Source organism: Aquarana catesbeiana, linkage group LG08 (genome assembly GCF_042186555.1).
Source record: "Aquarana catesbeiana isolate 2022-GZ linkage group LG08, ASM4218655v1, whole genome shotgun sequence".
Lineage (NCBI taxonomy): Eukaryota > Metazoa > Chordata > Amphibia > Anura > Ranidae > Aquarana > Aquarana catesbeiana.
This window is the reverse complement of record NC_133331.1, coordinates 231,125,281-231,149,110: the sequence shown is the minus strand read 5'-3', so window position 1 is coordinate 231,149,110 and position 23,830 is coordinate 231,125,281. Positions and strand designations below refer to the sequence as shown.

The window sequence follows — 23,830 nt, the reverse complement described above, 5'->3', positions numbered from 1 at the left end:
GACCTGGAGGATGGGATAAACAGTTCAATCTCTGTATTTGCAGACGATACTAAGCTAAGCAGGGCAATAACTTCTCCGCAGGATGTGGAAATCTTGCAAAAAGACCTGAACAACTTAATGGGGTGGGGGACTACATGGCAAATGAGGTTCAATGTAGAAAAATGTAAAATAATGCATTTGGGTGGCAAAAATATGAATGCAATCTATACACTGGGGGGAGAACCTCTGGGGGAATCTAGGATGGAAAAGGACCTGGGGGTCCTAGTGGATGATAGGCTCAGCAATGGCATGCAATGCCAAGCTGCTGCTAATAAAGCAAACAGAATATTGGCATGCATTAAAAGGGGGATCAACTGCAGAGATAAAACGATAATTCTCCCGCTCTACAAGACTCTGGTCCGCCCGCACCTGGAGTATGCTGTCCAGTTCTGGGCACCAGTCCTCAGGAGGGACGTACTGGAAATGGAGCGAGTACAAAGAAGGGCAACAAAGCTAATAAAGGGTCTGGAGGATCTTAGTTATGAGGAAAGGTTGCGAGCACTGAACATATTCTCTCTGGAGAAGAGACGCTTGAGAGGGGATATGATTTCAATTTACAAATACTGTACTGGTGACCCCACAATAGGGATAAAACTTTTTCGCAGAAGAGAGTTTAATAAGACTCGTGGCCACTCATTACAATTAGAAGAAAAGAGGTTTAACCTTAAACTACGTAGAGGGTTCTTTACTGTAAGAGCGGCAAGGATGTGGAATTCCCTTCCACAGGCGGTGGTCTCAGCGGGGAGCATTGATAGCTTCAAGAAACTATTAGATAATCACCTGAATGACCGCAATATACAGGGATATGTAATGTAATACTGACACATAATCACACACATAGGTTGGACTTGATGGACTTGTGTCTTTTTTCAACCTCACCTACTATGTAACTATGTAACTATGTAACATGAGCGATGTGCTCATTGGCCACATCACTGAGCTCAGGGCTACTGCAACAAACAAGAGAGAGCACATGCATTGGGTTCTGAATCAGTCAGAGAACATGCTCTTATGATCACGGAGGGCTAAGAATCATTGGCTGGAGAGTCAGCTAAAGTGTCATGGCATTGTCCTAGCAAGAGGGCAGGATGGGAGATCACCCACTAATGAAGGTTTTTAGGCAGGCTACTGGAGGGTGAAAAAAGGCCTACCTCAATGGCAGATGCTTTATACTAGAGCTGCACGATTAATCATTAAAGAATTGAAATCCTGATTCAAGTCTCCTCATGATCTTAAATGCTTGCCGACCAGCCACCGTCATTATACTATGGCAGGCCGGCACGATCCCACGAGCTGTTGTAGCTATATGTTGGCCCCTTTAAGCGGTATAGCAGGCATGCACCCACTGCACTGCGGGGGTGCCGATGCTCGTGGCCGGCGGTTGCGATGACCGCCGGCCACGAGCAATCGCGGGCACCAGAGGCAGAACAGGGACGTGTGTGTGTAAACACACAAATCCCTGTTCTGTTCTGTGAGGAGAGACAGATCGTGAGTTCCCAATAGCTAGGAATCACGATCTGCCATTTCCTCTAGGTCAGTCCCCTCCCCCTACAGTTAGAAACACACACAGGGAACACAGTTAGCCCCTTGATCGCCCCCTAGTGTTAACCCCTTCCCTGCCAGTGACATTTTTACAGTAATCAGTGCATTTTTATAGCACTGATCGCTGTATAAATGCCAATGGTCCCAAAAATGTGTCAAAAGTGTCCGATGTGTCCGCCATAATGTCGCAGTCCCGATAAAAATCTCAGATTGCCGCCATTACTAGTAAAAAAAAAAAAATAATAATAAAAATGCTCTAAATCTATCCCCTATTTTGTAGACGTTATAACTTTTGCGCAAACCAATCAATATGCGAGGTGGATTCAATGAGTGGCCGGCGGGGGAGCTGAGAGCGAGGCCCGACCCCAAGGGACAGTGTTCCTTACCTACTTTTGATCCGCTTCCAACTCATATAAAGCCTGCTTATCACCGTGAGTCGGTAAGCACATTCTACAGCCACGGTGGTGGGGTTTTTTCACTTCCCTCCCCTCCTTTTTTTGGGTGTTGTTATGTGCACACCAGGGTGTTTGGTATGTCTGTCTGTCCATGCCTAACATTTTGATATACTACACTATGGCCAGTTTTCTTTTGTTTGTTCTTTCTCCTGCATCCATTGAGGGGTTTTTAATTTGAAGACGGACGCTGCTGACTGGTCCACCACTTTAAAGGCCCTGGCAGGGTTTTTGCCATCCGCTCATATTACTAATACTTCTGGTAAGAGCAATCATAGCTCATTTGTATTATTACTCACATTCAAATTGAACATCCTACCATTTTGAAGAGTTGGACTTTATATCATTATTTTTAAATATTTTCAAATATTTGCTGATGTTAGGTTATACTACCATCTCACTTTATTTTTAGGATTTTTGTTTTAGCGCAGTTTATAATTTCTTTCTTCAATCAATATGCGCTTATTACGATTTTTTTTTTACCAAAAATATGTAGAAGAATACATTTCGGCCTAAACTGAGAAAAAATTAGCTTTTTTTAAAAAAAAAGGGGATATTTATTATAGCAAAAAGTACAAAATATTGTGTTTTGTTCAAAATTGACGCTCTCCTTTCGTTTATAGCGCAAAAAATAAAAACCACAGAGATGATCAGGACATCAATTTTGTTTGGGTGCAGCGTCGCACGACTGCGCAATTGTCAGCCAAATCGCAAAAAATGACCTGGTCATTCAGCAGCCAAATCTTCCGGGGCTGAAGTGGTTAAAACAGCATTTCCTGATTCTATGTAAGAAGTGCAGAGAGTTCTCTGCTCACTTCTGACAGCTGACAAAAAAAAATCCAGGCAGCCCGCCAAGTTTATCACAACATCAGAGATAAAGAGAAACATTGTAACATATAGTTCTTTAGATCAAAGGGATGAACTTCAGTCTGTAAATGAGGTCAGTTTAACCACTTAAAGACAAAACCTTTTTCTGACATATGTTGCTTACAAATTAAAATCAGTATTTTTTGTTAGAAAATTATTAAGAACCCTTAAACATTATATATATATTTTTTTAGCAGAGACCCTAAAAAATAAAACGGCGGTTGTTGCGCTATTTTATGTCACACTGTAAAAAACACAATTTTTCCCGAAAAAAATACACTTTAATGAATTTAAAACAAAAGAAAAAGTAAAGTTAGCCCAATTTTTTTGTATAATGTAAAAGATGATGTTACACCGCGAGAATCGTGAGAGAATCATGATCTTTATTCTAAGCAAAAAAAAATGTGATTCTCATTTTAGCCAGAATCATGTAGCTTTACTTTATCCAATTTTGTTCATTAATGCAAAGTTTGTTTTTATGTACTGTTGCCCCTTAACTGCATAAGCAGTTATTCTGCAAAGGTGAACTAACCCTTTAAATTAAACACATGACTAGTAGTCTATGCAGATCTAACATAGAAAATGTTAGTACAATATAGAAAACCAATAACTAATCAAGGCTAAAACAGCTTCCTTATATCTGCTCACAGGAACCATGTTAATTGTCACCGGTCTTGCCTATCTTTTCTTGAGTAAACGGAAGAAGACTAAGAGCAAGGATTGCGTTTTGCAGGCTGAATATTACACAGACCCCTCTACAACAGCCATTGCCATGACAAGAGCTGGAGACACAGAACAAACTTACACATTCAATGGCTCCCTGCGGGAGAAGAAAGAGTCTCTACTAACCCAAATGAGGAGCATACTCAAAGTAAAGAAGGATCGTCAACCATCTAAGACAACAGACCAAGGTCACGTAGATACTTCTATAGACTCTTCTGCTAAAAAGAAACAAGTTCACTTTGAGGAAAAGGTTATCAAAATTATCCCCATGGAGGAAGGCATTCTTGAAGAACAGGACAATGAGCATGAGGTGACAATTTCTGACACTATTCCTATCATACCAACCGAGCTCAAACAGGTTCCCAACACCTTACCCATGGCTTCTGGCATTTTTTAGGGATTTGGGTTATAAAATAGTAATACTCTGTTGTCAATATTATTTTCCTGAGAACTGTGAAGCTAACCCAAACCCTTGCAGACTGTTTTTGCCAGAAAAATATTTTGGATGAAATATCAAGTATATCCTTGACCAAAGAAGTACTTTCTCTTTATATTATGCTACATGATAATTATACAATGGATCCCATAGTAGTTTATGCTGTAGAGTGAAGCAAAGGTGTTTATTGTGAGATTGAAGATAAACTGTTGTAATTTATTTGCTTCTTCATACTTGTAACATACTGTAGATGTTGAACACTGTGATCAATTTTATTACCTAATGTGGGTAAACACATTTTAATGTGATTGTACCAACCAGAAAATGGATGATAGAAAAGAGTTTGTGGTAAACATAACATTTTCTGTTCTCAGTGGGGGAAAAGCTAACATGCAGCCCAGCCACTGGTACCTTGCAAAATATTCAGTCCCTATTTCTCGAGGTGCTGTTTCTTCTCAACTTGATTTCAGTAGTCATGGCTGCTGCAAACAGAGGTATGCCAATGAAGCAACCTTAGATACTTTGTTAAAGTTAGCTCCACTATACAGCTCATGTCTGTAGCAAGTGTGCAAGCACATATGAAAAGTCAGTAAACTTTTCACATTTGCGCTGGAGTCCTGCTGACATAAGTCTTCTCCACTTCCCATCAAGGTTTCCCCCTCCACCCATACATACACACACACACACTTTTTCAGGTATACACTACATCACCACAACACACCACTACATAAAGCATAGAAATATTTGCTATATCTCTGCTCGCCACTAAATTATGTTGATTGACAGCAGAGCTAAGAGATCAGAAAAGTTTCTACTGCATTGGGAAAATCTAAGCTTTCTTACCTGATTCAGAAATGGCCAGCTATAAAAATCTAAGTTGCATGGGTGTCTACATAACAGGAAAAAAAACATATCACTGCATGGATAGCAGTTAAGGGCACAAAAAAAGTAATTTGTTTCACAAAAACATCTACAGTTTTCCTTAAAATAACCATGGGGTAATGCTATGTGACAATTTTAGATACGTACATTTGTTTAGACACTTTCTTAATCCTTTTGCACATATTATTCTACGTAGCACAAGAGTGTGGATTACATTTTGATAGATTAAAGAGTTACTACATTGTAGATTTGAAAGCAATATTTGAAAGTCACTAATGATTTTTTCAGCTATAATTCATGTGTGGCATATTAAGATGTAGACCTCTGATTCTTGGATACAACCTGTGGCCCATTTCATTGTTTCCCCAGTTATACAAACATGGCCTACCAATGTACTGTATGCTTTTTCATAGATTTAGACATCACATCTACTGAAACCTTAATCTTGGTGTGCCAGTTAATTTAGGTTTCTAGTTTTGTTGTAATAATATCAAAGCTTCTCTTCTACACTAAACTAAGAGTTCTATGTTGGCTTGTATGAGCACAGGATCGGTTTCTGTTATTTTGGCCTTGGTGATGTATTGGATCCATAGCTGGTAAAGATTTCTTTATTCATTTCCTTCATAATATAAAAAAAAAACAGCAGGGTTCAGAAAGCTTAACATTAAACTGCCTGCATGAATAACAGCTGTTTGGAAACCTTTAAATACAGCTAAAAAAAAACATTCAGACAATTATTCTTTTGTTAAATTTCCTTAGAGATTTTTTTATGAGAATTGTCATCACACCTAAATAGCTAAGATCAGCATTTAGTTATCAACCAACACCTGCAATAATGTTGGTGTATGGACGGTTCATTTCATGTTGACTAATGATGATGACAACAGAGATCAGAAACTGTATTCACCAAATGATCAAATATGAGAAGAACACAAAGCTCTGTACTTATGTGAACCTAAATATATGTAGAGATTGTGTGTGTGTGTGTATATATATATATATATATATATATATATATATATATATATATTAATATGCTATATACTCATTAGCACAGTCACATGAACTAAAACCCAAATAATTAAGGCTGACCACCAAAGGAGGTGATATGTATTCCATTATGTCAGTGTTTGCTTCATAAATGGAAACAGCCTGCAAAAATCTGGCAAGGATATAGAAGAAATAAGGCAGACATAGATTACAGATTATATGCAACCAATTATCTAGAATGATGCTATTTACCCAATTATACATGTCTGGCACTCTGCCGGACCACTGAAAACTAGTAAGTGAGCCATAAAACTGAATTACAAGACCTTATTGTTAATATATGTTTTTATTCCTAAATGCAAGCTGTAAAGTAAATTACTTGAATGTAAAATGCATTTTGTGCTGAATATTAATTGTAATTAAAATCTGATCCTTATTTTACATAAGACTGTTGTTATTCAGTACAGACTGTGTGCTGACAAAGGGCAAACAGAAATCGGCAGCCCTTCATTGTGTATTTTGCTACTGAATTAAACTAATTTATAACCCACATTTTCCTAAATCCCATGATGGAGAAAAGGTCAAAGGGTTATCTTTTAGACTGCATGAATACTCTGACAGAGTGGAAGACTAAATAGAAAGGGTCCTGCCCTGCCAGAAGTGCCATGCTTTTAATACAATGTGATGATAACCGCAGTAACAGAGATAACCTTGTAAGCCTATCCATTACACATACAGAACATATTGATTTATTCCATTTTATATTTAATTATTTGTTTTATATGACATAAAAGTTACCCAAATTATCTCTCTAAACATGGAACTTCTTAAGATGTCTTTCAAGCTAGCTTGTTGCATAACCATTTTTTCAATGGCAATTGTATGTAGTTCCACAACTAGTTAGAAATGTTGTTTCCCCTAAAGACTCCTGGTAGCGTCTACATTTATAGACATAAAGCCGTCATTTTTGGCACATATATGAGGAGTTGTTTGTTGCTGTAATGTGACATCATCTCATTAGTATATTACAAGAAATCTTAAACAGAAATGTGAAGGGACTTTCAATATCAACTAGTATACATACACTTTAGAAATAGATAAAGTTACAAATTTTCATAAAATACCATAAAAAGATTGTGTATGGATCGTGTGGATGACCCAACATGTTTCAATAAACTCTTCCTCGGTGTATAGAGTGAAGGGTACCTTCAATTTATAAACCTACAATATTACATCCAAATATAACATAACAACATCTATATAGTATGAAAACTTGTAGGAACATCACAGATTGGTACCATTATACAATTACACTTACATAGAGAGTAGACAGTTTGTACATAAAATATATATAAAACACAAAGCGCTGTGATGCTAAATAGCTGATAATTACACATAAAACCAAGTGAGGCTGCTATCAAAAGAGTGTTTTCAGAGTCACTTAAAAAGAATAAATAATGATATTTGAAGCGCTTCACAATGTGCATGAAAATGAATATATAAGAATAAATATAAATAGTCAAATAAATCCAGCGGTGAGTAAAAATTCCTATAAAATCCAGCAATCAAAATAGTGTAAAATTATAAAAAATTAGTGACACCAAATGTGTAAAAAATTCACATAAAAATAAAAATATAGGGATGTATTCAGAAGGTTCAATTATACAGATGTAGAATCCTGATTGGTATAGAGCTTTTGATCACTAGCAAAGCTGTTTAAAAACACTTGCTTAATTAAGGTGCTCATTGATAGTACCAATGTGTTTTTTGCTTCTATTCACAACCAATGTGAGAATCATAAACAGGCAGATAAGAGAAAAAAAACAATCATTGTGCAATAGTTAGGATACCAAGGTACACAGGCAAACTTCAATCCACTCACGTGTGCCTTATAATGATAAGGCATATGCAGGTTTTACTATAGCAGTCAGCCGCCTTAGACAGGAGTGAAACTGCTGATCTGCACAGAGCTTCCTTGGCTCCTCCCATGCGTTACATCACAGTCACGTGACTTTTTCAAGGATCATTATAAGGCACACGTGAGTGGATTGAAGTTTGCCTGTGTACCTTGGTATCCTAACTATTGCACAATGATTGTTTTTTTTCTCTTATCTGCCTGTTTATGATTCTCACATTGGTTGTGAATAGAAGCAAAAAACACATTGGTACTATCAATGAGCACCTTAATTAAGCAAGTGTTTTTAAACAGCTTTGCTAGTGATCAAAAGCTCTATACCAATCAGGATTCTACACCTGTATAATTGAACCTTCTGAATACATCCCTATATATTTATTTTTATGTGGATTTTTTATGTGAATTTTTTACACATTTGGTGTCACTAATTTTTTATAATTTTACACTATTTTGATTGCTGGATTTTATAGGAATTTTTACTCACCGCTGGATTTATTTGACTATTTATATTTATTCTTATATATTCATTTTCATGCACATTGTGAAGCGCTTCAAATATCATTATTTATTACAGTTTGTACATAGCCAGCCATATTAAAACAAAAATTTGTGTGCAATCAGTGTCTCTGACAGATGGCGCCCGACCCATAGGCAACAAAGGTATACACAAAGAATACCCAGAGGGTCTCCCCACTGTAAACTGTAGATAACAAAAAGACAATAAACTAGGTATCACCTATCATTCATATATAATGGCCATAAGGATCTTCATCTGTATCCACCACATATGACATCTAGAGAAAAAAAATGTAATATGCAGCTTGCCCGGTACCAACTTGTGTTGTAACAGCAGCCCAAAAGGAGAGCGAGATGTATATAAAAATAATGCCCACATGGTCCCATTAACTGTGAACAACACTGAAGAAATTACACTTTGCTACAATGTAAAGTAGTGAGTGTACAGCTTGTATAACAGTGTAAATTTGCTGTCCCCTCAAAATAACTCAACACACAGCCATTAATGTCTAAACCGCTGGCAACAAAAGTGAGTACACCCCTAAGTGAAAATGTCCAAATTGGGGACAAAATGTCAATATTTTGTGTGGCCACTATTATTTTCCAGCACTGCCTTAACCCTCTTGAGCATGGAGTTCACCAGAGCTTCTCAGCTTGCCATTGGAGTCCTCTTCCACTCCTACATGATGACATCACGGAGCTGGTGGATGTTAGAGACCTTGTGCTCCTCCACCTTCCGTTTGAGGATGCCCCACAGATGCTTAATAGGGTTTAGGTCTGGAGACATGTTTGACCAGTCCATCACCTTTTACCCTCAGCTTCATTAGCAAGGCAATAGGCGTCTCGGAGGTGTGTTTGGGGTCGTTATCATGATGGAAAATTTACACTGTTATACGCTGTACACTCACTACTTTACATTGTAGCAAAGTGTAACTTCTTCAGTGTTGTTACATGAAAAGATATAAAATATTTACAAAAATGTGAGGGGTGTACTCACTTTTGTGAGATACTGTGTATATATATATATTGTATAACAGTGTAAATTTGCTGTCCCCTCAAAATAACTCAACACACAGCCATTAATGTCTAAACAGCTGGCAACAAAAGTGAGTACACCCCCTAAGTGAAAATGTCCAAATTAGGCCCAATTAGCCATGTTCCCTCCCCGATGTCATGTGACTCGTTAGTGTTACAAGGTCTCAGATGTGAATGGGGAGCAGGTGTGTTAAATTTGGTGTTATTGCTCTCACTCTCTCATACTGGTCACTGGAAGTTCAATATGACACCTCATGGCAAAGAACTCTCTGAGGATCTGTAAAAAAGAATTCTTGCTCTAAATAAAGATGGCCTAGGCTATAAGAAGATTGCCAAAACCCTGAAACTGAGCCGCAGCACAGTGGCCAAGACCATACAGCGGTTTAACAGGTTCCACTCAGAACAGGCCTTGCCATGGTCGACCAAAGAAGTTCAGTGCACGTGCTCAGCGTCATATCCAGAGGTTGTCTTTGGGAAATAGACGCATGAGTGCTGCCAGCATTGCTGCAGAGGTTTAAGGGGTGGGGGTTCAGTACTCAGACCATACGCCACACACTGCATCAAATTGGTCTGCATGGCTGTCATCCCAGAAGGAAGCCTCTTTTTAAAGATGATGCACAAGAAAGCCTGCAAACAGTTTGCTGAAGACAAGCAGACTAAGGACATGGCTTACTGGAACCTTGTCCTTTGGCCTGATCAGACCAAGATAAACTTATTCAGATGGTGTCAAGCGTGTGTGGCGGCAACCAGGTGAGGAGTACAAATAAAAGTGTGTCTTGCCTACAGTCAAGCATGGTCTGGGGCTGCATGAGTGGTGCTGGCACTGGGGAGCTACAGTTCATTGAGGGAACCATGAATGCCAACATGTACTGTGACATACTGAAGCAGACCATGATCCCCTCCCTTTGGAGACTGTGCTGCAGGGCAGGATTCCAACATGATAACGACCCCGAACACACCTCCAAGACGACCACTGCCTTGCTAAAGAAGCTGTGGGTAAAGGTGATGGACTGGCCAAGCATGTCTCCAGACCTAAACCCTATTAAGTATCTGTGGGGCATCCTCAAATGGAAGGTGGAGGAGCGCAAGGTCTCTAACATCCACCAGCTCTGTGATGTCATCATGTAGGAGTGGAAGAGGACTCCAATGGCAAGCTGAGAAGCTCTGGTGAACTCCATACTCAAGAGGGTTAAGGCAGTGCTGGAAAATAATGGTGCCCATGAAAAATATTGACACTTTGGGCCCAATTTGAACATTTTTACTTAGGGTGTACTCATTTTTGTTGCCAGTGGTTTAGACATTAATGGTTGTGTGTTGAGTTATTTTAAGGGACAGCAAATTTGCACTGTTATACAAGCTGTACACTCACTTTACATTGTGGCAAAGTGTCATTTCTTCAGTGTTGTCACATGAAAAGATATAATAAAATATTTACAAAAATGTGAGGGGTGTACTCACTTTTGTGAGATACTGTATATATAATCACACAGTGTTCCAATAAAATGGCTGCTGAAATTCCCACCTATACTAATGATACCAAGAACTGGTAAAAATAATCAAATATACCTATATAGATCCCACCAGGTACAGTCTCAGACAATGCAGCAGCAGCGGCAGCACCAGATGTTGAAAAAGCACATATATGTGCCTGAACATGTCTTCATATATATATCCAAAAAGGACAGAGACCCATAATCAGGTAACACTCCTCAACCAATAAACTTCTTTATTAGAACATGCTACATAACACAGGGCTTCAAAACGTGCCCCAACAGGAAAGGAAAGCCGTCTTCCTGTATCCATCATCGCTTCCAGGTCACATCGACGTCACATTCAGCGCAACAGAAGTACAGTATATACACAAATAGTTACATAGTTGGTAAGGTTGAATAAAGACACTGATCCTTCTAGTTCAACCACATGAATATTTCTAATCAGTTATTCCCTGATAAAAGATTATTTTATTTTTATTATGTTTTTTTTCAATGTCTTTTTTCAACCAGACTAACTATGTAAAAAGTAAGAAAGACCCCAGTCGTAAACCATACTGAATTCTGATGTCTATCATAAAAATCCAGTATACGTCTCTTTTACATAATCTTAGGATTTTCTGTTTCTTTTTTATCAAATAAACACACACTAAAACTCCTTTGTGTTTTTTTTTTTCAATGTATTGCTCTATACGTGGCCTTATGAGTGTTTTATATGAAGGTAATAGTAAATTAGCAACAATTTATTTCTCTTTGATAAATCATAAGATTTTTTTCAGTATCATGTGACAATCTGTGGAAGTGTCAGATATTTTACATAGAAGGAAAAACAGCTGGTGAACACAAGGTAAGCCAACTTCTCTATTTCATTTAAATAAGAAAATTCTAATTTCATAGATTTGCTGTTATTTCCAAACCAACCTTTCATCCAGATTTCAAATTTCAGTTTACCTTGTAAACAACAGTAAATTTGGAGTCTATAGCAAGACGGCAGGATCTCTTCAGTTGACAAACACCATTTACAACTAAAGTGATTAATCAGCTTTGCCTAGAAAGGAATTACTTAGCTTAATCAATCAAAGTAAGTAAATGATTTATTTTTATCAACACGCTGTGTTTGATGTGAGGACCCTGGGGATAGAAAGAAGGTTGTTATGATGGCTTCTGTCATTAGGTGATTTATTTTAGTTTTAAGAAAAATGATGTGTCAATTACATTGCTGCTGCCACCTCCGATAATGTGATTCTTCTACGCAGTCTTTTTTACAGGTCATTGTAGGTGTGTGGCATGAATTCAGGGTGGCATTTAACATGTAAACTGTCTTACAGTTAGGGCAGATTCAGGTATTGTATTCACCCATTACATTTTTACTTTTTGCAAAATGCTGCATTGCGTTAGACAGTAATGTACATATGAAATTACACAAAAAAACAGCACTCAGTGGGCTACATAAGTCACCAAAGTGGCTTATATCAATTTAATAAGTGAAAATAATAAAGTCCTAAAATTTTAATTAAAAAGCTGCTGTCAATCCAATCCACAATTTTTCCATGAATCAACGAAAATCTCTATCCTTGTGAGCAAAAAAAAAATGATATAGATGGAAGCTCACCTAACACTGTTGACTCCTTATAAGTAAGTAAGTCTAGTAGCGCTTTACTTTTTGTTTTATCAAGCAGAGATACACAAAACAAGCAATCCTCAATCTTCCTTTGAATAAAAGTAAAATATTAAGTTTAGATAGGAAGCTCACCAGAAATTTTGAGTCTTTAAAGTAGTTATAGAAACGTTCCTCAACATATATAATGTATCCAAACAGCCAAAGAGTTCCCATCAGTAATTCAGCTCTGAATCAGTCCAAAGTCCCTCCATACTCCGGCATGGGAAACAACATTTAAGACCCACTTGGTGGTAAGGGTTAATTTGCAACTGGTAAGCAGGTCTCTCAAAGTGGATGTAGAATGACGAACATACTACACTATGGGGAGATTTACTAAAACTGGTGCACACAGAATCTGGTTTAGCTGTGCATAGTAACCAATCAGCTTCTAACTTCTAACTCAGTTTGTTCATTTAAGCTTTGAAAATAAAACCTAGAAGCTGATCGGTTACTATGCACAGCTGCACCAAACTCTGCGGCCCATTTTTAGTAAATCTCCCCCAGTATATATTTTTGTCTTATCACAAGTCCTGAGTTGATGTGGATGAAGGGAGATTTATGGCCAAACCAGGGATACTGGAGTATGGAGGAACTTTGGACTGACCCAGAGCTAAATTACTTACGGGAACTCCTTGGCTGTTTAGATATATATGTTGAGGAACGTTTCTATAGGTTTTTTGATGAGTCGCAACTTCTAGTGAGCCCCCCACCCAAAAGGAAAAGTTCTGCTTTAAGGCTTTAACGCCGCATCCCCCTTAGAAAATTGCACTTTTTTTGTGTGTGTGGGGGGGTGGGAGACCGCTTGTTGAAAAAGGGGCGCGGCTTGCTAACCATCCAAGCGCGCATGCCCAGGAAACGCGTCCACTACTGATGACGCCATCCCCTGCAGCCAGAGGTCTCGTGTGCTCCAAGCCTCGTTCTGAGGCCGCTCCTCTGTGTATGAAGCCGGCTTATTATACCCGGAAGAGCTGTCTACACCACCACGGCAGAGACTGTCTACAGGCACAGGACCTGAAGCGCCATCTTTGACATATACTATCATGCTTTTTTTAACTACTTAAATGTGAGTTTACCTTTGTTTTATTACAAGTAATTTTATTCATAAAACGACTGCACCCAGAGGCACCTCTCCACCTGTTGTCTTTCAGCCTCGAGAATATGGTTTCTTTCTCATCATGATGGCAGCCCTGCTTGCTCCTTCTGGACGTTTTTACCCCTCCACCCCATTTTTTAGTAATACATAGACCATTGGTCTGTGCTTGCCATATGGATTGTCATTTCTTTCTTTTTATTCATTGAATGACTTTTGATACATTATTTGTGTAGAACTGATCCCGTGGATTTTCTGAGTTATTGCGCATATACTTGCTCCTCTACATAAAGATAGCCTAGGCTATAAGAAGATTGCCAAGACTCTGAAACTGAGCTGCAGCACGGTGGCCAAGACCATACAGCGATTTAACAGGACAGGTTCCACTCAGAACAGGCCTCGCCATGGTCAACCAAAGAAGGTGAGTGCACATGCTCAGCATTATATCCAGAGGTTGTCTGTCGGAAATAGACGTATGAGTGCTGCCAGCATTGCTGCAGAGGTTGAAGGGGTGGTGGGGTCAGCCTGTCAGTGCTCAGACCATACGCCGCACACTCCATCAAATTGGTCTGCATGGCTGTCATCCCAGAAGGAAGTGTCATGTACCAGATAAGACCAGAACTGTGTGGACTGCAACAGAGGAAACCCAGACGTGTATAATTGAAAATATAAATGATTTATTAAAGATAAATGAATAAATATAACACAACCACCTCCAATATCACTCAGTGCACCACAACCAATACAAAACAGAACCCCACAAATAATAATAAAAACAGAATCCCACAAATAATAATAATAACAGAACAAATATACACAAGTAGGGGAAATACCGAGATCATAAACAGAGCCAGGCCAGAGTCGTCAACGGGAGGTCAGCAGCTGGAGAAGGGAAACAAACAGGGCAAGAGAGGATGGATGGATCACAGGAGGGACGGGTCAGATACAAGGCTCAGGGTCCAGAGCAAGGAAACAGACAGGAAACAGGATCAACAGGCTCCAGGAATCAGGTCTCAGGTACAGAAATCAGGTTTCAGGAATCAGGTAAACAGGATGCTGGCGGAAGGTCAGGGCTCAAGGGCAATACCAATGCAAGATGAGTGTGCACCTGCCAGGTATTTTTACTGCAGCTGCTAATTAAAGTCAGGTGACACCTGTCTGCAGAGGGGAATACCTGCTCCATACTGCCAGGATCCCTCCGCTGGTGGACGCCAGTACTGCGGCCCAAAGGTGACAAAATGCCAGCAGGGAAAATCTCTTCTGACAGCTCCAAACTGCCAGGAGACACCTGCTGGTAGACCTAAGTACTGCACGCCAAATGATCGATATTACAAGCAGAGGGGACCTTTCCTGACAGTAAACCCCCTTGAAGGAGCGCTCCAACTAGCCGTTGCTGGGGAAAGTCCACGGTGTCCAGCCGAGCAGCGGGCACCTCAAGCTGGGCAGCAGGCACTTCAAGCTCGGAAGCGGGCACTTCAAGCTGGGTAGCGGGCACCTCAAGCTGGGCAGTGGGCAGTGGCACATCAGGCTGGGTAGCAGACAGGAACACACCAGGCTGGGCCGCGGACAGGAACACATCAGGCTGGGCAGCGGACAGGAACCCACCAGGCTGGGCAACGGACAGGAACACATCAGGTTGGGCAGCAGACAGGAACACACCAAGCTGGGCAGCGGACAGGAACACACCAAGCTGGGCAGCGGACAGGAACACACCAGACTGGGCAGCGGACAGGAACACACCAGGCTGGGCCGCGGACAGGAACACATCAGGCTGGGCAGCGGACAGCAACACACCAGGCTGGGCAATGGACAGGAACACATCAGGTTGGGCAGCAGACAGGAACACACCAAGCTGGGCAGCGGACAGGAACACACCAAGCTGGGCAGTGGACAGGAACACACCAGGCTGGGCAGCGGACAGGAACACACCAGGCTGGGAAGCGGACAGGAACACACCAGGCTGGGAAGCGGACAGGAACACATCAGGCTGGGCAGCGGACAGGGACACATCAGGCTGGGCAGCGGACAGGAATACACCAAGCTGGGCAGAGGACAGGAACACACCAAGCTGGACAGTGGACAGGAACACACCAGGCTGGGCAGCGGACAGGAACACACCAAGCTGGGCAGCAGACAGGAACACATAAGGCTGGGCAGCGGACAGGAACACATCAGGCTGGGCAGCGGACAGGAACACATCAGGCTGGGCAGCAGGCACATTAGGCAGGAAGGCGGGTACATCAGGCTAGAAAGCGGGCACATCAGGCTGGAGAGTGGGCACATCAGGCTGGAAAGTAGGCACTGACACCTCCGGCTGGAACACTGGCACCTCCGGCTGGAACACTGGCACCTCCAGTTGGAACACTGGCCCCACAGGCTGGAACACCTCTGACTGAAACACTGGCCCCTCAGGCTGGAACACCTCCGGCTGGAACACTGACCCCTCAGGCTGTAACACTGGCCCCTCAGGCTGGAACACTGACCCCTCAGGCTGGAACACTGGCCCCTCAGGCTGGAACACTGGCCCCTCAGGCTGGAACACTGACCCCTCAGGCTGGAACACTGGCACCTCAGGCTGGAACACTGGCACCTCAGGCTGGAACACTGGCACCTCAGGCTGGAACTCTGGCGCTTCAGGCTGGAAGGCGGGTACCAGGACATCAGGCTGGAAAGCGGACATCAGGACATCGGACTGGATAACAGCACTGGGACGTCAGACTGGATATCAAACACTGGGACATCAGACTGGGTAGCAAGCACTGGGATGTCAGACCGGATTGGATTAGCTGGTGCGGAGGCAGGTTGGGTTACTGGCAGGATCGTCTTGGTTGGAAAAAACTTTATTTTTTTCTTGGGTTTAGTCACTGGGGCTCTGTAGGTGGGGGTGCAGCAGACTGTAAAGGAGGATTAGCTGGGGGAAGTTTTTGTAGATTAATAGGCAGCTGAGAAGAGGCAGGTGGGTTGAATGCAGGATAGGTACAGGGAGCAGAGACCGGATATGAGTATGTGGTTGGGAGCAATGTATACTGAGCTGCAACTGAGTTTGGCATGGGTGATGGGGAGACAGACTTGTGGGCAGGTAGGTGTGTGATGGCAGAGGTGGTTTGTTGTGGATTGGTTGGGGCTGGTTGTAACATATCAGACCATGCTGTGAGTATGGGTTGGACAAAGGACGGATCACATGCTGCCTGTCTAACAAGGGTCTGTACTGAGTGAATACACTCCAAAAGCTTCTGCTGAGAACAGATGGAATAGTGCTCAAAAAAAAATGTGGAATCATCCTCTAACAGCCACACCAGAGACTCCACCTGATCAGCACTGAAAGGGGGAGAAAAATCTTCACTGGTCTTAGGAACACAGTACATGGCTAGCTCAGCACATATTTGGATCAAAGGCTGCACATCCCCAAACAACATACAGCCCTGGTCAACCAGGGAGTGAGCCAAACTGATGATCTCAAGCAGCTGGTCAGCGGTCCACTCTTTTAGTGACTGGCGGAGATACTCACCACTTTCTGACGCCAGCAGAGCATACTATGGTATCACGTTGGGATTAATTCCAGCAAAGCCAGCAGAACCAAGATGGTTCCTCTGTGCAGCCACTTCTGGTCAGGGATGGCCTTGGTATTCTGTCATGTACCAGATAAGACCAGAACTGTGTGGACTGCAACAGAGGAAACCCAGATGTGTATAAGTGAAAATATAAATGACTTATTAAAGATAAATGAGTAAATATAACACAACCACCTCCAATATCACTCAGTGCACCACAACCAGTACAAAACAAAACCCCACAAATAATAATAATAACAGAACAAATATATACAAGTAAGGGAAATACCGAGATCATAAACAGAGCCAGGCCAGGGTCGTCAATGGGAGCTCAGCAGCTGGGAAAGTGAAACAAACAGGACAAGAAAGAATGGATGGATCACATTAGGGAAGGGTCAGATACAATGCTCAGGGTCCAGAGCAAGGAAACAGACAGGGAACAGGATCAACAGGCTCCAGGAATCAGGTCTCAGGTACAGGAATCAGGTTTCAGGAATCAGGAAACAGGATGCAGGCTGCAGGTCAGGGCTCAAGGACAATACCAAGGCAAGATGAGTGTGCACCTGCCGGGTATTTATACTGCAGCTGCTAATTAAAGTCAGGTGACACCTGTCTGCAGAGGGGAATACCTGCTCCATACTGCCAGGATCCCTCCGCTGGTGGACACCAGTACTGCGGCCCAAAGGTGACAAAATACCAGCAGAGAAAAGCTCTTCTGACAGCTCCAAACTGCCAGGAGACACCTGCTGGTGGACCTCAGTACTGCACGCCAAATGATCGATATTACCAGCGGCGGGGACCTTTCCTGACAGGAAGCCTCTTCTAAAGATGATGCACAAGAAAGCCTGCAAACAATATGCTAAGGACAAACAGACTAAGGACATGGATTACTGGAACCATGCTCTGTGGTCTGATGAGACCAAGATAAACTTACTTGGTTCAGATGGTGTCAAGCATCTATGGCAGCAACCTGGTGAGGAGTACAAAGACAAGTGTGTCTTGCCTACAGTCAAGCATGGTGTTGGGAGTGTCATGGTCTGGGGCTGCATGAGTGCTAGTCTCCCGACCTAAACCCTACTGAGCATCTATGGGGCAAATGGAAGGTGGAGGAGAGCAAGGTCTCTAATGGATGTCATCATGGAGGAGTGGAAGAGGACTCCAGTGGCAGAGGACTCAAGCTCTGGTGAACTCTTTGCCCAAGAGGGTTAAGGCAGTGCTGGAAAATAATGGTGGCCACACAAAATATTGACACTTTGGGCCCAGTTTGGACATTTTCACTTAGGGGTGTACTCACTTTTGTTTCCAGTGGTTTAGACATAAATGGCTGTGTGTTGGGTTATTTTGAGGGGACAGCAAATTTACACTGTTATACAAGCTGTACCACTCACTACTTTATATTGTAGCAAAGTGTCATTTCTTCAGTGTTGTCACATGAAAAGATATAATAAAATATTTACAAAAATGTGAGGGGTGTACTCACTTTTGTGAGATACTGTGTGTGTGTGTGTGTGTATATATATATATATATATATATATATATATATATATATATATATATATATACAGTCCTTGTCCTTGGAACAATTCAGGGAAACGCAACCATGCACTGTTTTCTTCTCTACATTAAGAAAATCTCTTCCATCTGGAGTATGACACACATCGTTCAGATATTGATGTCCAAGCTTTTTTGCCAAACCAATCTATTAACCTTCTATGAGGAGGTGAGTTGCCATCTAGATAAAGGAAAGCCCGTAGACGTGGTGTATCTGGATTTTGCAAAAGCATTTGACACAGTTCCCCATAAACGTTTACTGTACAAAATAAGGTCCGTTGGCATGGACCATAGGGTCAGTACATGGATTGAAATCTGGCTACAAGGGCGAGTTCAGAGGGTGGTGATAAATGGGGAGTACTCAGAATGGTCAGGGGTGGGAAGTGGGGTTCCCCAGGGTTCTATGCTGGGACCAATCCTATTTAATTTGTTCATAAACGACCTGGAGGATGGGATAAACAGTTCAATCTCTGTATTTGCAGACGATACTAAGCTAAGCAGGGCAATAACTTCTCCGCAGGATGTGGAAACCTTGCAAAAAGACCTGAACAAATTAATGGGGTGGGCGACTACATGGCAAATGAGGTTCAATGTAGAAAAATGTAAAATAATGCATTTGGGTGGCAAAAATATGAATGCAATCTATACACTGGGGGGAGAACCTCTGGGGGAATCCAGGATGGAAAAGGACCTGTGGGTCCTAGTAGATGATAGGCTCAGCAATGGCATGCAATGCCAAGCTGCTGCTAACAAAGCAAACAGAATATTGGCATGCATTAAAAGGGGGATCAACTCCAGAGATAAAACGATAATTCTCCCACTCTACAAGGCTCTGGTCCGGCCGCACCTGGAGTATGCTGTCCAGTTCTGGGCACCAGTCCTCAGGAAGGATGTACTGGAAATGGAGCGAGTACAAAGAAGGGCAACAAAGCTAATAAAGGATCTGGAGGATCTTAGTTAAGAGGAAAGGTTGCGAGCACTGAATGTATTCTCTCTGGAGAAGAGATGCTTGAGAGGGGATATGATTTCAATTTACAAATACTGTACTGGTGACCCCACAATAGGGATAAAACTTTTTCGCAGAAGAGAGTTTAATAAGACTCGTGGCTACTCATTACATTTAGAAGTAAAGAGGTTTAACCTTAAACTACGTAGAGGGTTCTTTACTGTAAGAGCGGCAAGGATGCGGAATTCCCACAGGCGGTGGTCTCAGCGGGGAGCATTGATAGCTTCAAGAAACTATTAGATAATCACCTGAATGACCGCAACATACAGGGATATACAATGTAATACTGACACATAATCACACACATAGGTTGGACTTGATGGACTTGTGTCTTTTTTCAACCTCACCTACTATGTAACTATGTAACTATGTAGCAAGCTATTTCCAGAGCTCCATCATTCATTAAGATCGTACCAGTTTTACATTTCATCACTAGCAAAAATGTTGTTTGGTGATATTAAAACTTTGATATCCTGCTACTTTCAGCTATATTTTTTCATTACCTAATAGCATCATATCTGTCACAATTTACTCCAAACGTTATGCATATGACAAAGCAGGATCTGCCAAATGCCACTTCTGGTTGTCTGATGTAATTTAAGGAAGTATACTCTAGAGCTGTTATCACAGGATACAGATGCACTTGGATTATCAATTTCACTAGTATAATCATATGATGTTATGTTATGCAAAAATATTGGATTCTGCACAAAGGATGTGCACACTGTGAGCTGTGACCATATGGTAGTACTGTATATCAGAAAATGGCTGTAGTTGTATGTAGTGTTTAATTACATTTCATTTTGAAAGTGACTTACTCATGTAAACAAATGTGTAATTTTGTTTATTTTACAGTGCATGAAGTTTGAGTCATATTCTGTCTTTCAAAAGCATATCCATCTTTTGAAAGAGAATTCTTACCATCGTGGATTAAAAAGGGCTCATTATGTTTAAATTTTGATTCACTGTATGGCCATTTTATAAAAAGTTTTTTTGCCACATATTCTGTTAAATTTTGAGTACAGCTATTCCTGGCAGAAGAAACCAATTTATCATACTTTAAAAAATATGAACAATTTATACAATGATTTATAGACAGATGGATGTTGGAGTTTCCATGGCTTGCATATTAGATGTAACCGTATAGAATATATTTTGCCAGTCATAACAATTTATTACTTACTCATTTAACATTTGCTTAAGTTACTATTTTCACACCTTTGGTATTGTTTAAAACCCCAAATAATCATTGCATACAATGTAAAATAAGAAAAAGCACTCAGAACTTGCAGTAGGCACAGTCAAAAGTCCCCTTTCTACCCCTTCCCCAATTCCACCAAGGCATTTTTTAGGTTTATAACTACTCCAATTTCTCAATCACAACCCCAATCAAAGTCCAGGAACAGTCACATACTCTGCTTTCTATGAAATATTATCTGATTCTGTAAATAGACCCCAAAGCATATTATGTTTGATTGTTGTGCAATTTCTACCCAAGACTTTGGAATGGCTATGGTTGTTTATACCTACCTTAAGGTTCACTTCCTTACAGTACTTTTGTTGACTTTCTAATATTTCTTGCAGAAATGTATCTGGCTGTGAGTTACTTTATGATGTTAATTTAAATTGAATGTTGTACTAGTTACTCACGCATGTAACTCTGTAATACAATTTAGTGAAATACATCTGGAGCTGAATTTACATCTGCTTAAAAACAATAAAATGTTTTTGAAGAGAACAATCAGAGCTTAAAAAAATGCTCCAGAAACCATTTAAAAAATACTGCAGCCTTAAAAAAGCACCTTAATTTAATTTCTTTCACTGTCTCCAAAGCATTTTGGAAATTTTGTCAAAATTGTGTCAAAGCAGAAACAGTCAATTTTGTTCATCCCTCTTTATAAATATATCAGGGCCATACATGTCATGTCCAAAACCTCACATAAATCCAGATCTGTAACCAATAACTAAACAGCTCTGCCTTTAATACAGTCAGAGTTACTGAAAGACATGTGAGAGTCAAGGTACTCGACTGTATTTGAATCTAGATCTTATAGTTAATTGAACCAATCCATCATCCAGTTTGTGAGTAACACATCCTTTGCCCATAAAATAACTCAACCCTGATAGACAAAGTTTCAGCGCTATTTATACATCTGTCATGATGTCCACATAACACATGCAGAAGGCCACCATAGGCAGACTCACACAGCCCTAACTGCCAAAAACTGCCAACCATGATACAGTAGGCCTTCCTTTAAACCAAAGCTGGTGGGAGTATGTTATATTAATCCTGTGTTCGACACAGCTACTAAAAAATGAAGAGCTATGCAACATATAATTTAGAACAACATACTTTATACTTACAAATACTTACACTTAAAAAATATTAATCTAAAAGAAGAATTTGCGCTAGGTGTACAAAGAAATATGTGACTAAAAATTGTGAATTGAAAACCTGTGAAAAAAAGGTGTCCTGCAGCTGAACACTATAACCCTGATAGGGGGCACCAATTAAGTAAATAAACAAAAAAGTGCAGCACTGGATAAGCACTAGAATATAAATATTGAAAAAAACTGTGCTAAAATACAAACAAACACTAAAATAAGAAACCGTGCACATTGATTCACTACTAATTAACCTGATCAAGATTAATAAATAATGTCCATAAGTGTTCACGTGTAATAATAGTGCGTGGCAAACACCAACTCAAATCTTTATCTCACTAAAATAAACGTGCTTAATCCTAATATAGTGTCCACAGATACATAAGTGAAATTTCTGCTGGGTATTCTGTGACTTCCACCGCTGATAAACCCATCACCACAGAGAGATTAAAGGCTTACCAGACAGCCCTTAAAAGAAAGCATGAGATATCCTCCACTTTGGATGTTGTCCTTCCTGTGGATAGCTCTTGTCCGGAAGCGCTGGATGGGTAGTCTGCAGACTGTTCTCAGTGGTGGAGGGAGGGGGGGGGGGAATTTCCCTCTCAGCGATGATAAGTATCCAAAAGAAGAAGAGAAATGCTCCAATAGTGTAAAATGGTTTTACCGATCCTTTATTAAAATTGCCATACAGGCATCCATAAACACAAATTCCTTGCAAGGAGTTTAAAAACAGCTCCGATGTAAAACGAAAAGTTCACGCATGCGCAGTCCATGCGTGCGCGTCTACCCTACGGCCGTTTAGTCAGAAATGACATCATCAGGGGCACGCCTACACGTCCGCGCATGCGCATTATGTACCTGAGCGGCGGAACGAAGGAGTTCAGCCATTGGTCACATAGTTACCGGAGCTCACAAAACAGCTGAAGCAACAGCAAAAAGAATGCTAATTGTTTCAAATGCTAATTGACCTGGTTTTAACACGCAGGACAGCATAAACTTTTCTAGTGCCATCTTGTGGACAACTAGAATATTGCCACAAGAGTAAATTTATTTAATATTTTAAACACAATAAAAATTTCCAAAGAATTATATATAAAAATTATGCAAATGGCTGAAGGACAGTTCGCAACACCCTTCAAGGTAGAAACATTTATGATCCAGTAATCCTCAAATTGGGGGGATTGCTTCCCAAAAATCAAAAGATCATATAATATAACAAAGCATAAAATTTTTTAACAAAGCATAAAATTTTAAATGGTGTATCAAACAGAATAAGTTGATAAAAATCCAAACAACTTGGAAAAGAAAGGGGGTGGTTTGCTTTTATACAAATAGAGCAATCTCCCTTTAAACCTGACAACACATTCCAGTTAGAGGGGTTATTCCGGAGACTTTGTAATCCAAAGTAATATAAAATCAAAATAGTCCTCTCCTGAAAAAAACAAAAACAAAGATGGGCAGTCTTATTGGCCAAGAATGTGGGGGGGGGACACCAAAAGGAGGGGGGGGGAGGGCCCAAAACATCAACCATTGTTGATAAAACAATTGATGTCCCACTCCACATTCAAACCCCCAGGGACATGACAGCCCAATTTATATATCCAGTTAGTCTCACTTCTAGATATGCTACGTTTGCCATTACTACCTCGCCAGTGTGGTATGTATTTTTCGAGGGCAACAAACGTAGTGCCAGTGGGAT

General features: G+C 40.8%; 1 protein-coding gene across 1 annotated transcript in view; it reads left to right on the top strand.

Annotated features, from left to right (window-relative positions):
- Window positions 1–6,356, top strand: part of TMEM72 (transmembrane protein 72) — a 173,034-nt gene extending 166,678 nt beyond the window's left edge. The window contains exon 5 of the mRNA XM_073596954.1: window positions 3,551–6,356. Coding sequence (XP_073453055.1) covers window positions 3,551–4,020 — 470 coding nt within the window. The 3' untranslated portion in view covers window positions 4,021–6,356. The remainder of the gene's footprint in view (window positions 1–3,550) is intronic.
- Window positions 6,357–23,830: the final 17,474 nt, after the last annotated feature.